Consider the following 13,524-nt stretch of genomic DNA (forward strand, 5'->3'; position numbering starts at 1 on the left):
TTGAGTGAAATAGTAACAAACATATACACACTCATACACACCGATGACCTCGCGCCTCACGGTTACGACCTTCAGCAATGAGGAATACGACGCAAAGAAGATATGTGAACCAGCATCATCATCAACCCATCGCTAGCTCACTACTTAACACGGATCTCCTCTCAGAATGAGAAGCTTAAGGCCATATCCACAACGCTGGCCACATGCAATTTTTTTTTAATAATAATATATTTATTATATTATAATATATTATTTACTCAACCAATAAAAAAAATTACAATAAAGAAACTCATTAAGTCCAGAACATCAAAAATGTACTCAATAAATGTTGAAACTCGATGGAGTGCTTTGACATCCGTACTAGGAAAACCTGTGTTATGCAGACTTTGCTTGGTTGGTAGACTTTACACAACTTTGAGAGCATTATGGCGAACTCTCAGGCATGCAGGTTTCCTCACGACGCTTGTGCTCCCACCAGCAATGCGCAGGAGTTCAATTATTTATATACATGGCAGAATATTGTTTAGCAAAACTTTAAAAATAGCAACCGCCGAATTTCTTGTTAGTTCTTCTCGGTAGGAAAGGCATTCCGAATTAGAGGTAGATGCATTTGATGATTCAAAAGTACTTGTAAAACTTAGCATTGGCCTGTAGGCGCGATGGCTGGAGAACCTGGAATGCTGCTCATGCAGGCACGAGAGCGCCTACAAGGTAGAGGTAAGTAGGTACTAAGTAAATTTTAACTTTTAAGTTATGATCGTTAATTTTAAATTAACACTTTGAACTAGGAATAGGTACCAACTACTAATATAGGTTTAAGTGAAATAGTGTAATTAACACATCTATGGACTGTAATACGTCTTAATTCATTTAAATTGAATGAAAATATTTTGATTTTGATCTTCCCCTTCACTGTCAAAGCAAGTGATATTTAATTGCTTCAAACTCACATAACTTTGAATAGTTAGAAGTACATACCCAGGATCAAAGCCCGGAACCCTGAATAGGCAGAATTCTCAACTACTATGCTATCACCACTGTTTGTACAAGTGTAAATTTATAACACCCCCGACAAGCGAAGGTTACAGTAACTAGACAAGAGCTGATAACTTTCAAACCTTTCAAACGGCTGAACCGATTTTCTTGGATTATAGCTAAGAACACTCTCATAAGCCACCTTTCAAACAAAAAAATTAAATTAAAATCGGTTCATTAGTTTAGGAGCTACGGTGCCACAGACAGATACACAGATACACACGTCAAACGTATAACACCCTTTTTTTGGGTTGGGGATTCAAAACAACAAGGAAGTACAAATCAATTATAGTCAATTCACAGACAAACACATAAGTATGTCAAACAGTTATTCAATGAGTAAAGATTTAATTCAATGTACATAATTTATTGAGGTCCGTACTTATGCAATGCAATGTCCACTGAGGCACATTAAACTCATCATTTCTTATCATCAATTTAATTTTATGTTTTATGTGCCAAAATGGGGACAAGCGAACCCAGTTGTTCTGTTTTCCAATTGTGATTATGTTTTATTGATTTATATTTATTAGATCACTAGCTGATGTCCGCAGCTTCGCCCGCGTGGATTGGTCAGATCCCTTGCAGCATCAGGATTGAGGAGTTGGACTCCAAGTTTTTTATGAAACAATGTCGCAAATTTCCTCTATCGATTAAAAAAGAAATGACGCAAATCGGTTCAGAAATCTCGGAGACTTCGGTGTACATAGGTAGAAAAACACAACTCCCTTCTTGAAAGTTGGTTAAAAAAGTAGCCTATGTTACTCCCTGGTCAATCTTCTACTTGTATGTGAAAATCCTGTTAAAATCGGTTCAGCCGTTCCGAAGATTAGCCTTTTCAAACAGACAGACAGACAAAAATTTTAAAAACGTGTGATTCAGTTATGGTATCGTTCAAATAACCATATGACCTTAATATGTGGTTGTTATTTCGAAATTACAGACAGACACTCCAATTTTATTTATTAGTATAGATATAGATAAATCAATAAAGTGCACTTTGGTTAGCTTTGACTAGCAGGTACTTGCAACTTTGTCCGCATAGATTCAGGATTTTAAAAATCCCATGTGAAACCATTGATTTTTCAGAATAAAAACTATTGTCAGTCTCCAACATACTTAATAAATTTATGGACAAGTGTACCTATATTAAAAATTTATAACAGCCCCAACAGAAGGTTACAGTAACTAGAAAAGAGCTGATAACTTTCAAACGGCTGAACCGATTTTCTTGGATTATAGCTAAGAATACTCTCAAATAAGCCACCTTCCAAACAAAAAAAAAAAACAAATTAAAATCGGTTCATTAGTTTAGGAGCTACGATGCCACAGACAGATACACAGATATACAGACACACACGTCAAACTTTTAACACCCCTCTTTTTGGGTCAGGGGTTAAAAAGAGAATGAAATAAGTACTTAAGTATCTACTTAAAACTTACATTTTTACAGTTTTGTAGAAATCCTTGACGATTCAAGTGGTTTGTAAAAGTGTATTTAAATAAAAGGCTTTTCTATTCTTTTCAATTACAATATACACATATTACTTACTTAAACAAAATAAACACAATGTACCAATGGTGGCACGCACCTTGTTTTAAGGATTCAGGTAGTTCATACTAAATTCACTTTCAAATTTAATAACATACTTTTATATTCAGACTGTATAGTATATATACACTTGTACAGTTGTATTACCAAAAAAAAAATAATGAAAATTACAAAAAATACTTTAATATCATATTATATTATATTTTCCAATGGCAGCACACGACCATGCTCGAGAATGCTGCTTGCAACACTGAAAGAGTGAAACAAACTGAATCGAGATTACCAGTACATTTTCTTCTAATAATCAACCTTCTGGAAGAATGAACTTTTGTTAGTCCACCTACAAAATTCCAAATTCAAAATTCAAAATATTTTTATTCAATTAGACTTTTACAAGTTCTTTTGAATCGTCAAAATCATCTACCACTGGTTCGGAATGCCTTACCTACCGAGAAGAACCAGCAAGAAACTCGGCAGTTGCTCTTTTCAAAGATTTGATATACAATATTATGCCATGTATAAAAGCAATTGAAGTCCCACGCATTGCTGGAGCGAATTGCAGGTCAAATCCACGCTCTTTTATCATTTACATAATCTTCGATAGTATAATATGCTTTTCTCAAGAGCATATTTTTAATAGATTTTTTGAACCTGTGTAAAGGCAAGTCCAAAATTGGCTGAGGAATTTTGTTATAAAAGATTATACCCATTCCCACAAATGACTTTTGGACCTTCCTGAGGCGGAGCGTAGGAGTCGCAAGCCTGTTACGGTGTCTAGTCAGCCTGTTGTGTAGTACATAATATAATCCCAGGGTAAGCTTGACATTTCTTTTGTGGTAATAGATCTTTCTATAATATTAAGTTATATAAGCATCTTTTAACAAACAAAGAAATAAGAAACTTTGGGTAAGTCCCATTTGTTCCATAGAACTACATACTAGCACTTAATCCCGCCGAACTTACTTTTCTTTGACCACCTAAATCAAATTGGAATAAATTTTTTAAATTGTTCTGTTTTTAACCCCCGACCCAAAAAGAGGGGTGTTATAAGTTTGACGTGTGTATCTGTGTATCTGTGTGTCTGTGTATCTGTGTATCTGTCTGTGGCATCGTAGCGCCTAAACGAATGAACCGATTTTAATTTAGTTTTTTTTTTTTGTTTGAAAGGTGGCTTGATCGAGAGTGTTCTTAGCTATAATCTAAAAAAATTGGTTCAGCTGTTTAAGAGTTATCAGCTCTTTTCTAGTTTTCTTGTAGAAAAGAAGGTTAGATAACCGTTAGGTTCATAATATTATGTCAATTGACAAATGTCAAGCTGTCAAGATGGACGTTGCCTAAATACATAATTATTTATTTGAAAATGATGTTTTGGAAAACTCAAATACTTTGGATCGTCGGGGGTGTTATAAATTTTTAATTTACACTTGTATACAATTTGATGTTTTTTGATGTCAACGACCCTCTCGATAGATCGAGCGATATTTATATATTATATTATATTTCCGTAGTTTGAAGGCAACTTTAGAATATATCCTACTTAATATTATACATGCAAAAGTTTGTATGTATGTACAGATGTTTGTTACTCTTTCACACATAAACTACGGGATGGATTTGACTTAAATTTGGAATGGAGATAGATTATTCCCTGGATAACCACATAGGCTAATTTTTATCCCGGAAAATCAATCGAGTCCATCCTATCATATTATATATTAATAAAGGTTGTATGGAAAAGATCACCAAGTCATAAAGCCGCCTTTACATCTTAATTTGTAAATATACTGTATTTTTTCACGTTATATATATTGTGAATATAATTTGTGTGTATTAAAAAGATTTTACTTAAGTACTTAAAGTTACATTCCAACTATAAACCTAAACTTCATCTGAATAATACAGTGTGCTTCTATAAAATATAACCCACCTACAAAATGTATGTACCTACGATTATTTATCGAAGGGTTGAGCTTCCAAAAATCTTATTAAGCTTGTATGCATGTAAAGCTTGTGTATTATTATTTTATCCAAATATCGTGAATAGTAACACTAATGTAAACTAAATAAGATGAACATCGGGGTAAAGTAAATAAACGCGTTAAATCTGTCAGCGCACGAAGCATACTCGAACAAGAGGGGCCCGTTCATAGCCCTTAGTGTAATTTATTTATGTTTGACCAAGTGCAAGCCGAAACAAAGGCAAAACAACGCGATCCCATACATCCTTCGCCACCCTAAACCCTTCATACGCAGTCTAGTCCTGAATAAGCTTCTGTTTTACCCACCTTCCAACTCCAATGCCAGGTACACAGGTGAAGCACGATAACATGGGTAAATTACCATAACGTTGTCCTAGCACATATAAAATCACCAGCCATAACTCGTAAGTTTCTACACTGGACGACACAAACCACTCGCTAAGGTCCAAATACAACCATTTTATACCAATGTTTAGTTATGAGTACTTAGAAAAGAATCCACGATACGGTATAAAAATTATTGTTTTAGTACACCTCGATTTAATCGACCTCAGCACAAAGCTCTCTTATCTCCGTTCATGCACGTAGTAAAATCGAACCTGACTGAAGTATTCGCTAATGCTGAATGGATGACGAATGAATGGTGAATGATTCCATCGAGTACAGAGGATTAGCGTGGCAACGTTGGCATTACGATAACAGTAACTTATAGTTACCTGTATCGTAGAAAGAATATTATTTCTTACAGCCAAAACTATTTTCCTAACATTATTTTATTTAAAAACAACAATCATTTATTAACTGTCCCATTTTTAATACAAACTTAAATACGTAAACCTGGGCTTTTATTCTAAGGATGCAGCCTAAGGTGGAGTGTGTCTGCCCAGAAGGTGCCTAACTATTATAGGTACCCTTTTGAAGGTACCAATATTATAGCTAGCGGGAAAAATGGCAGCCGGAAGGGCATTCCTTAAACTAGCAGTGCGTATTAGAAACGAGGAAGCAAATCACTTCGTATGGATGCGTGGGATTTCAATTATGTAGGGATTTACTTAAAACTTTAAAGCTTAGACTAGTGCTTGGTTGCGAATAAGTCTTCTAGCATGACGCTGTATCAAGCTGGTACTTGGCAGAGCCATCCTACGAGTGGCTGTAGTACTCCATGCACGATCGAACTTGAGCCTGGTATGAGGTTTATAGCTGTTCGGGCGTGAAGTACCGCTTAACTTTATTGAGGATGCTAAGCATCTTGTCAGCTCGATGCATTGTCCGAAGTTGAGGTTGGTTGCAATATTGCTACCAAGAGTATCAATGCTGTCGGTAATACGAACAGATGTACCTTGGAAAGTCGGATACAATAGAAATGGACTCCGTTTAGAGGTAAATAAATATGCTTGGGTTTTGATGGCATTGAAGTTGATTATGTTGACATTGCCCCAGTCGGACACCTCATTCAAAGCAAAATCAGTGTTTTCCACCAAAGCCTCTCTGTGCTCCAAAATTTCAGCTCCTCTAGCTCAAGCATCGCAAATGTATCTCTCCGTAATAGTGCTGTCATCTGCATTTATCCAAAGATACCAATAGGAGCAAGGAAAATCATGGGGAAAGGGGAAATCACTCTTTTATGTATGTTGGCAGACATAATAATCAGACAGACATACAGACAACCGTCGAAGTGATTCTAGAGGCTTGTTTTTTTGCTTTTAAGGTATGGGACCCTAAAAAAATAAAAAGTCCTGGTAAAAGACAACAGTTTATCGCTGAGATCTCTATCCTAAAAATATTATAGTGGAAAAAATTGCAATTTTTTAGGAAAAAACCATTTATTCATGTTGGATGTAGGAAGTAATAATTCAGGTAGTTATTAACTAGGACTTATTATTTTTATGATTCATACAAAAAAAATTATACCTTTTTCATTATAGTTATAATAATGCTCATGCTATTCACAGTAACTAAGGTAATATCCATGTAACTAATTAATATCCCATTCTAAAACTGCCTCGGTTTTACCAATGCTACCTACCTCTGTGCCTTTGTGGTACATTTCATATTCTGTGGTGGAGAATATGGTGTGGTGGACAAATGGGTGGTCATTCGTCCATTCGTCCGAAGTTCGTGAATCGCAGATCTACCAAAATCTGCTATAATCTATATTATATTATTCAGTTGTCTATGACACTGACCAATAAAAATAATCTGATTTCTGATAATCTGTGTGACCTGTCTGCCTGCCATCTGCATTCTCTTCCATTGGGCTCCCCATAATAATTTTGTTAAATTAAATCAAACAGTATGGAAAATATTGCTGCAAAACGCATCAAAAGGGAGTTTAGAGAAGTGATCAACAGTGAAGAGGTAAGGTTAACAAATAGAATAATCTCACAATTTTATTATCGTCCATGCTTCGTCTATGGAACTTCGGTGCCTAAACACAAGGGTACTCTTACTTGCACTTTTTTGTGGAGCAATGTCCCATTTTTTGATGTTTTCATGAAGTTGCAAAGGCGTATATCAAGTAAAATCAGTTAAATCGTTTTAAAGCGATTATTTCATAACGCGTGCGTGATTTAGCTGGTTATGAGGTTTTCGTTCAGTACCTTCGCTACATTGTCCCAACAAAAATACAACGAAAAAACTGGTAATCGTTTTACGCATCAGAAAATACCTGTACTACTTAATAAAAATAACTACGTAGTCATAAATTTCGATTGATTCTTGTTTTGAAGGTCCTGTAATAAAACAAGATACCTACAGTATCTACTTTTATACATAATAATTACGTTTAGTCCGTCTATCTGTGTGCCACAGCCATTTTTGGCAAATAAAATCAAAGTCAAATGTTTACGTATGTTCCTTGGTAGTGTCTAAACTATTAGGTACAGATTTTGATGAATGAGGCGCCAATTTGTTATTATGGTGGAATAAAACATTTTATTTGAAAAAATTAATATGACAATATATGTTCCAAAAATTGGTGGTTTCAGATTATATTTTTTGCTAGCATATTCAATGAAAGAGGAAAATTCTGTATTCCTAAATCATTTAAAAGTCATTATTTGCCATAGATAGCTATCCTCGTAACATTTTACAGACTGAGTCGAAGGTTTCTGGTTACATTCATCAAATTTTGTCAGTTTAGGTTATTTCAAGCAACTTATTATTAACTTATAGTCATAGTGCCATCTGCGCATATAAAAAACAACCAATTCCAAGGTGTTTATTTACATACATGTTTTATACAATATGTAAATCACGGGCAAACTAGCAGGCGGGTCATCTGATGTTAAGTGGTAATTCATCAAGTGTAGAATGTTTTTATATTAGACTTTATTTTGAAACCGAAAGCGCAGGCAAGAAATTTAAATAACCTATTTCTCTGGTCACAATTATCATTAAAGCATAAAAGAAAAGCTTGGCACCTAGCCAATGATATATTTAGTTTTTACCAAACAAAGGGCAAAAATCTTTGCATGATGTCAGCAGAAAACCCTGCACAGAACAAAACAAAAAAAAAATCTGCATTTCTCTGTATATTCACTTATCACCCTTCACACTTCACACTAATATTATAAAGGCGAAAGTTTGTGTGTATGTGGTGTGTGTATGTTTGTTACTCCTCCACGCAAAAACCACTGGACGGATTTGGCTGAAAATATGGAATGGAGATAGATAATATCCTGGATTAGCACATAGGCTTCTTTTTACCCCGGAAAACCAAAGAAATCCCACAGGATTTCAAAAACCCAAATCCATGTGGACGAAGTTGCAGGCATAAGCTAGTAACTTTTAATTTTTTATGTGCATTTCATATATTCATCCTTTAAAAATAAAATTATCATCATTATCAACCGATAGCCATCTACTGTTGGATTCACGTCTCTTGTAGGGATTACCACACACCACAGTCTTGCGCAGCCTGAATGCAGCGGCCACCGAGTGAGTCTACCAACACTTGTGCCTGTTGGTGCGAGGTTGCCATTCCAGCACATTGGGACCCCAATGTGTATCGTTTTTTTGCACTATCTGCTCTGCCCATTGCCACTTCAGCCTCGTGACTCGTTGATCTATGTTGTTTAGTCTGTTTCTTCTATAGATCTCCTCATTTCTGATTTAATCACATAAAGAGACCCCAAGCATAGCTTAGCTCATTCCCTCGACCACTGAAAGTGACAGTTATGCGGATTATTATTCAGCTTTGTTTCTGTTATAGGTAGCTGGTGGTCACATTAAGCTGGATCTGGTGAGCGACAGCTGGACTGAGCTGCAGGGTGCTATAGCAGGGCCACCCGACACTCCCTACGAAGGCGGCACCTTTCTGCTCGAAATCAAAGTACCAGAGACATATCCATTCAACCCACCTAAGGTAATTTTATTTTATCAATGACCAGCTAGTGCTAATGAATCTTTTATCCGCAAACACCTCTACCTACATATCGCTATCCCACTTGACTGCCGAGTGAGATGGACAGCTCAGACACTACTTGTGTCCTTTTCGCTCTTTTGTTAGTCAAAATGGGGTATCAATAAGTAGGTAATTGCTTCAAGTAGTATTAGGAGAGCATCAGCATTAGGTTCAGCAGCTAGCGTTTGACTGTTTTTTTTTTTTTGTATATGATAGGACAGCTCAAGTTTGTGATCTCTTTTTGAACAATGAGCAGTAAGCGCTTGTGGAGATCTTCGTTTCAACAGTGGTCGTGATTTTTTTCATGCTATATTTTAATAACTTTATGATAAGACTGCCCTGCGAAATAAATCGTCTTTACGGACGATGAAATATACATATTTACTTTTGATTGGTTGAATTATGACGGAGACGGCGTTGTTATACGTCTTTATTAGTTGAAGACTTATGATCTTATGGACAAACAGTAATTATAATGTGTATCAATTGATCCACTATTAAGTAACATAATTAGTAAGTTGCCTGTTGGTAGTTATATAGCTACCCCCTCTCGCCCATGTGACGTCTATCTGTAAGAAGTATCTCTTTAGGCTGGTATTAGTATTGGTTTTAGCCGTGTAATATTTTGTCATCCAGATCCGCTTCGTGACCAAGATATGGCACCCGAACGTGTCCTCTGTGACCGGTGCTATATGTTTAGACATCCTCAAGGATCAGTGGGCAGCGGCCCTCACCTTGCGAACCGTCCTCCTCTCCATTCAAGCCCTCCTATCGGCCGCCGAGCCGTCTGACCCGCAAGACGCGGTCGTGGCGAAACAATACCGCGAAAGCCCACACTTATTCCAGCTCACCGCTCGACATTGGACAAACATATATGCAGGCGGACCCACACCAATCCGAGAGTTCAACCAGAAAGTTCAACGTCTATTGGACATGGGCATAGACGAACACGACGCCAGAGTGGCACTCTCTCATTATAATTGGGAGCTTGAAAGGGCTACAGAGCAGTTGTTTAGTTAGTCATCCAAATTTATTATTTAGTTTTACTTGTATGCGTATTAGGGTATTTTCTATTTGATAGCCTGTCGAGTACTGCTCGAGAGTAAGACTGTGTGTATTGATTTCCTTAAGGTTCCAGCATGGTGCCGGCTAACTGATAAACGCAGTTGGCGAATTGCTGAGAGATCCTTTGATGTTTTTCAAAATCAAAAGACTACAAAGTTGTCGGCATCATCTAGTATAAAATAAATTGAAAATCGAACCTAAGTTATTCTAAATCACCTTCATTTTATCGATAAAAGAGGATCAAAAATCAGTCCTATTCAGCACTAAATTTATCTGTCAAATAGAAAATACTGCTGTGACTTAGCGAATGAGAGAATGTGTTATAGAAATCACAAAATATTGAAAATTATCTGTTCTTAGTAAATGTGCTCCCAGACCCAAGCTTAAAATGTTTTATATAAAAAAAAAATTGTTTCAGTGTTGTCATGTTACATCGTCATTTTACATCTAACAAAATGAAATATTATTTTTAAAACTTCTGTGCACATTGATGTTCAGGTATATAATAGGTCATAATAATAATAATTATTAATGAAAGAAATGAAATGAAATAATAAAGAAAACATTTTTGTTAATTGTAAGATTTTAATCTATTAAACTAGGCATGTTTATTTATTTATATATTATACAAATTCGAGCAGTTTTACTTTATGTGAATAATTAATTATTATTTATGAATGAAATGAGATAATAAAGAAAACATTTTTGTTAATTGTTAGATTTTAAACTATTGACCAGGCATGTTTATTTATTTATACATTATTATACAAGCAGCCGTTTTACTTTATTATAAATTATCTCGGACTTACTAGTCCTAAATACAGAAACGCTTATTGTTTAAGTGTAGTAGCTGATAATAATATTTTACACCTTTTTATATACTTAAAGGGAATAATAATAACACTGATCATAATACAATATAAGCTCCTTTTTGAATGTTTTTAAAAAGGATGCATTGAGAATTTTTGTGACTTTTTGTAACTTTTAAGTTAAAAACAATGATTAATAGTTATTTGTTCAACAAGATAGCAAAATTCATTTTTGCTGCGAGTGCCTAGTTTGAACCCCGAGCGGGCGAAGGATTCTATAATAAGTTAGAATCTTGAGTGTAGCGAGAGGTTCAAAGGCACAAGAAACAAAAATTTTGCTATCGTGTGATACATACAACTTTTCACCTCGATAGCGAAAAGACAAGATTTAAGAAAATAATTATTTATTGAAACACTAAGATATTTTTATATTCATGTATACCTATTACATGTTTATATGATAAAACCAGTTTCTGAGTAGATCTTCACACTTTTAACAAATTTCCAATCGTTAAATAATTCAAAGGCTTTCAAGTATTTTTCACGCCACTTTTCCGGAACAAAGTTTAATTCAGCGTTAGACACTGATTCCTTTAATAACTGATGGTTTTAAATTATCTCTAGAATCACTCACTTTCTTATGTTTAAAACTTTTATAACAATTATCTACAAAGAAATTAGATAGGTATGTTTTTATTAAGCTTTAGACCTCATAGACAATTTTTCTTTTGTTTTTCCGCCATGTTTTATTCCTTTTTAATCTGCGTTCGGAATTGTGTCAATCATAAAATAAAATATATTAATAATAAATCAATATTAATTTTCTTTTACGTTTCATGTTGTGTTACAGAATTATAAAGTCTAATACACATTTTAACAAAAAGCAAATATTTCAAATAATAAGTAGAGAGTTAAAACAAATTTGTCGAAATAAAATGTATGGGGTATGCAATATTCACAACATTTTCGAACGTGAACGAAGAAATGCCAATCCAAAGCATTCTAAAAAAATTAATTTATCTACGACTTACCAGGCCTGCATGGTCTACGACCCTTGCCTTTCCTGAAGGGGATAAAATTAACATCATCATCATCTAAAAAAAAAAATACTTTTTCTCACTCCAGTGAGCAAAATTGAGTTTTGCTCACTGGTTTTAGGCAGCGAAGGCGCCCTGTTTGAGCTAGAGAGGTAAAAAGAAAATTATTTCTGTATTTAATGCTTTTTGAAGCTTAAACTAAAATTAATTACTACAAACAAAATCTCAAAAAGTGCGCCACATGCTGAAAAGTTTCAGACGAAAAACGATGGCCATTTTAGAAAAGTTGTGTGCTTGTAGTATAAAAATCATGTTTTAGTCAATTTAAAAAGAATTTTTTTACTATAAAAAGCAAGTTTAGTTTTAATTGAAGCTACTGAAGTATATAAAACAAATAGTCTTTATTTACAAAAAACTGGGAATATAAATATCAGTATCTGTATTGACACATCGATGTATGACAGCATAGAAATATTATGTCAAATTCAAACATTATCGATACGGAGATTTATATGGACTCTATTCAAGCGAAAATTGTACGTCTATGCTCTATTCTGATCCAATAATCCAATCTGTTAAATTGAGACTAGAGAGATAGTAATGTTGATGGAGTATAACAATTTAAATTCTAAAAAATCAACGAATTTTATCAACTACTGTGAGGTATTAAAACTCATACTAAGTACACTGCGGCAAGACAAAGCGGTGTCATTCAACCGTTACTTCTCGCTTCTCGCGTTGTAGGAAAGTACCAGTACTCGTGCGCAGAAATATCCCCTCCACTTTCCAGGGTTATTTTTACCTAATGGGCAATGGCATCTGTACTTACCTCTAAGAGCTTAAAAGTAAATATTATTTTTAATATATTTTAACTACTTTTGAGCTTTTCCGGATTTTCCTGGGATTTCCACCAGGGAAAAATGTTCCAGATATTGAGGCGTCTTTAATACTCATGCTATAATACGCGACGCACTGTCACCAGTTACAAAAATGCTTACATGCAATTCATAGAATCTTAGTCGAGTACAGATGGACAAGCCATAACTAACTACTATGACTTTTACCTATAGTGTAAATTAATCACATCACACTTCACATCACACTAATATTATAAAGGCGAAAGTTTGTGTGTGTGTGTGTGTGTGTGTGTGTGTGTGTGTGTGTGTGTGTGTGTGTGTGTATATGTTTGTTACTCCTTCACGCAAAAACCACTGGACGGATTTGGCTGAAATTCAGAATGGAGATAGATAATATCCTGGATTAGCACATAGGCTACTTTTTATCCCGGAAAATCAAAGAGTTCCCACGGGATTCCGAAAAACCTAAATCCACGCGGACGAAGTCGCGGGCGTCAGCTAGTGATAATAATAAAAATCATGCGTAATATGATTGGTAAAAACAAGTGTAAATTAAAAAATTTCAACACCCCCGACAAATCATTTTCAAATAAATAATTATGTATATCTAGATAAATAAATAATTATCTAAGGGTTATCTAACCTTCTTTTCTACAAGAAAACTAGAAAATAGCTGATAACTTTTAAACGGCTGAACCAATTTTTTTGAATTGTAGCTAAGAACACTCGATCAAGCCACCTTTCAAACAAAAAAAACTAAATTAAAATCAGTTCATTCGTTTAGG

General features: G+C 34.9%; 2 protein-coding genes across 3 annotated transcripts in view; one reads left to right on the forward strand and one right to left on the reverse strand.

The window, feature by feature from the left end:
* LOC123880432 (discoidin domain-containing receptor 2-like) overlaps window positions 1–5,153 on the reverse strand; it is a 68,040-nt gene extending 62,887 nt beyond the window's left edge. For both annotated transcript variants that reach the window (XM_045928557.1, XM_045928556.1), the window contains exon 1: window positions 4,873–5,153. The gene's annotated coding sequence lies outside the window, so the exon portion shown is untranslated. The remainder of the gene's footprint in view (window positions 1–4,872) is intronic.
* Window positions 5,154–6,761: 1,608 nt separating this feature from the next.
* On the forward strand, window positions 6,762–12,137 carry LOC123880441 (ubiquitin-conjugating enzyme E2-22 kDa). The gene is made up of 3 exons (XM_045928570.1): window positions 6,762–6,924; window positions 8,780–8,932; window positions 9,608–12,137. The coding sequence occupies exons 1-3, from the start codon at window positions 6,862–6,864 to the stop codon at window positions 9,989–9,991; spliced, it is 600 nt and encodes a 199-aa protein (XP_045784526.1). The 5' UTR covers window positions 6,762–6,861; the 3' UTR covers window positions 9,992–12,137.
* The last annotated feature ends 1,387 nt before the right edge of the window (window positions 12,138–13,524 follow it).

This window comes from Maniola jurtina, chromosome Z (assembly GCF_905333055.1).
Source record: "Maniola jurtina chromosome Z, ilManJurt1.1, whole genome shotgun sequence".
In the NCBI taxonomy this organism is placed as follows: domain Eukaryota; kingdom Metazoa; phylum Arthropoda; class Insecta; order Lepidoptera; family Nymphalidae; genus Maniola; species Maniola jurtina.

Bases quoted from the DNA above. Each gene is read 5' to 3' on its own strand.
- LOC123880441 (XM_045928570.1), top strand. From the start codon at position 6,862: ATGGAAAATATTGCTGCAAAACGCATCAAAAGGGAGTTTAGAGAAGTG. The intron at 6,925-8,779 runs GTAAGGTTAACA...TTTCTGTTATAG, and splicing joins AAGTGATCAACAGTGAAGAG to GTAGCTGGTGGTCACATTAA. The intron at 8,933-9,607 runs GTAATTTTATTT...TTTGTCATCCAG, and splicing joins ATCCATTCAACCCACCTAAG to ATCCGCTTCGTGACCAAGAT.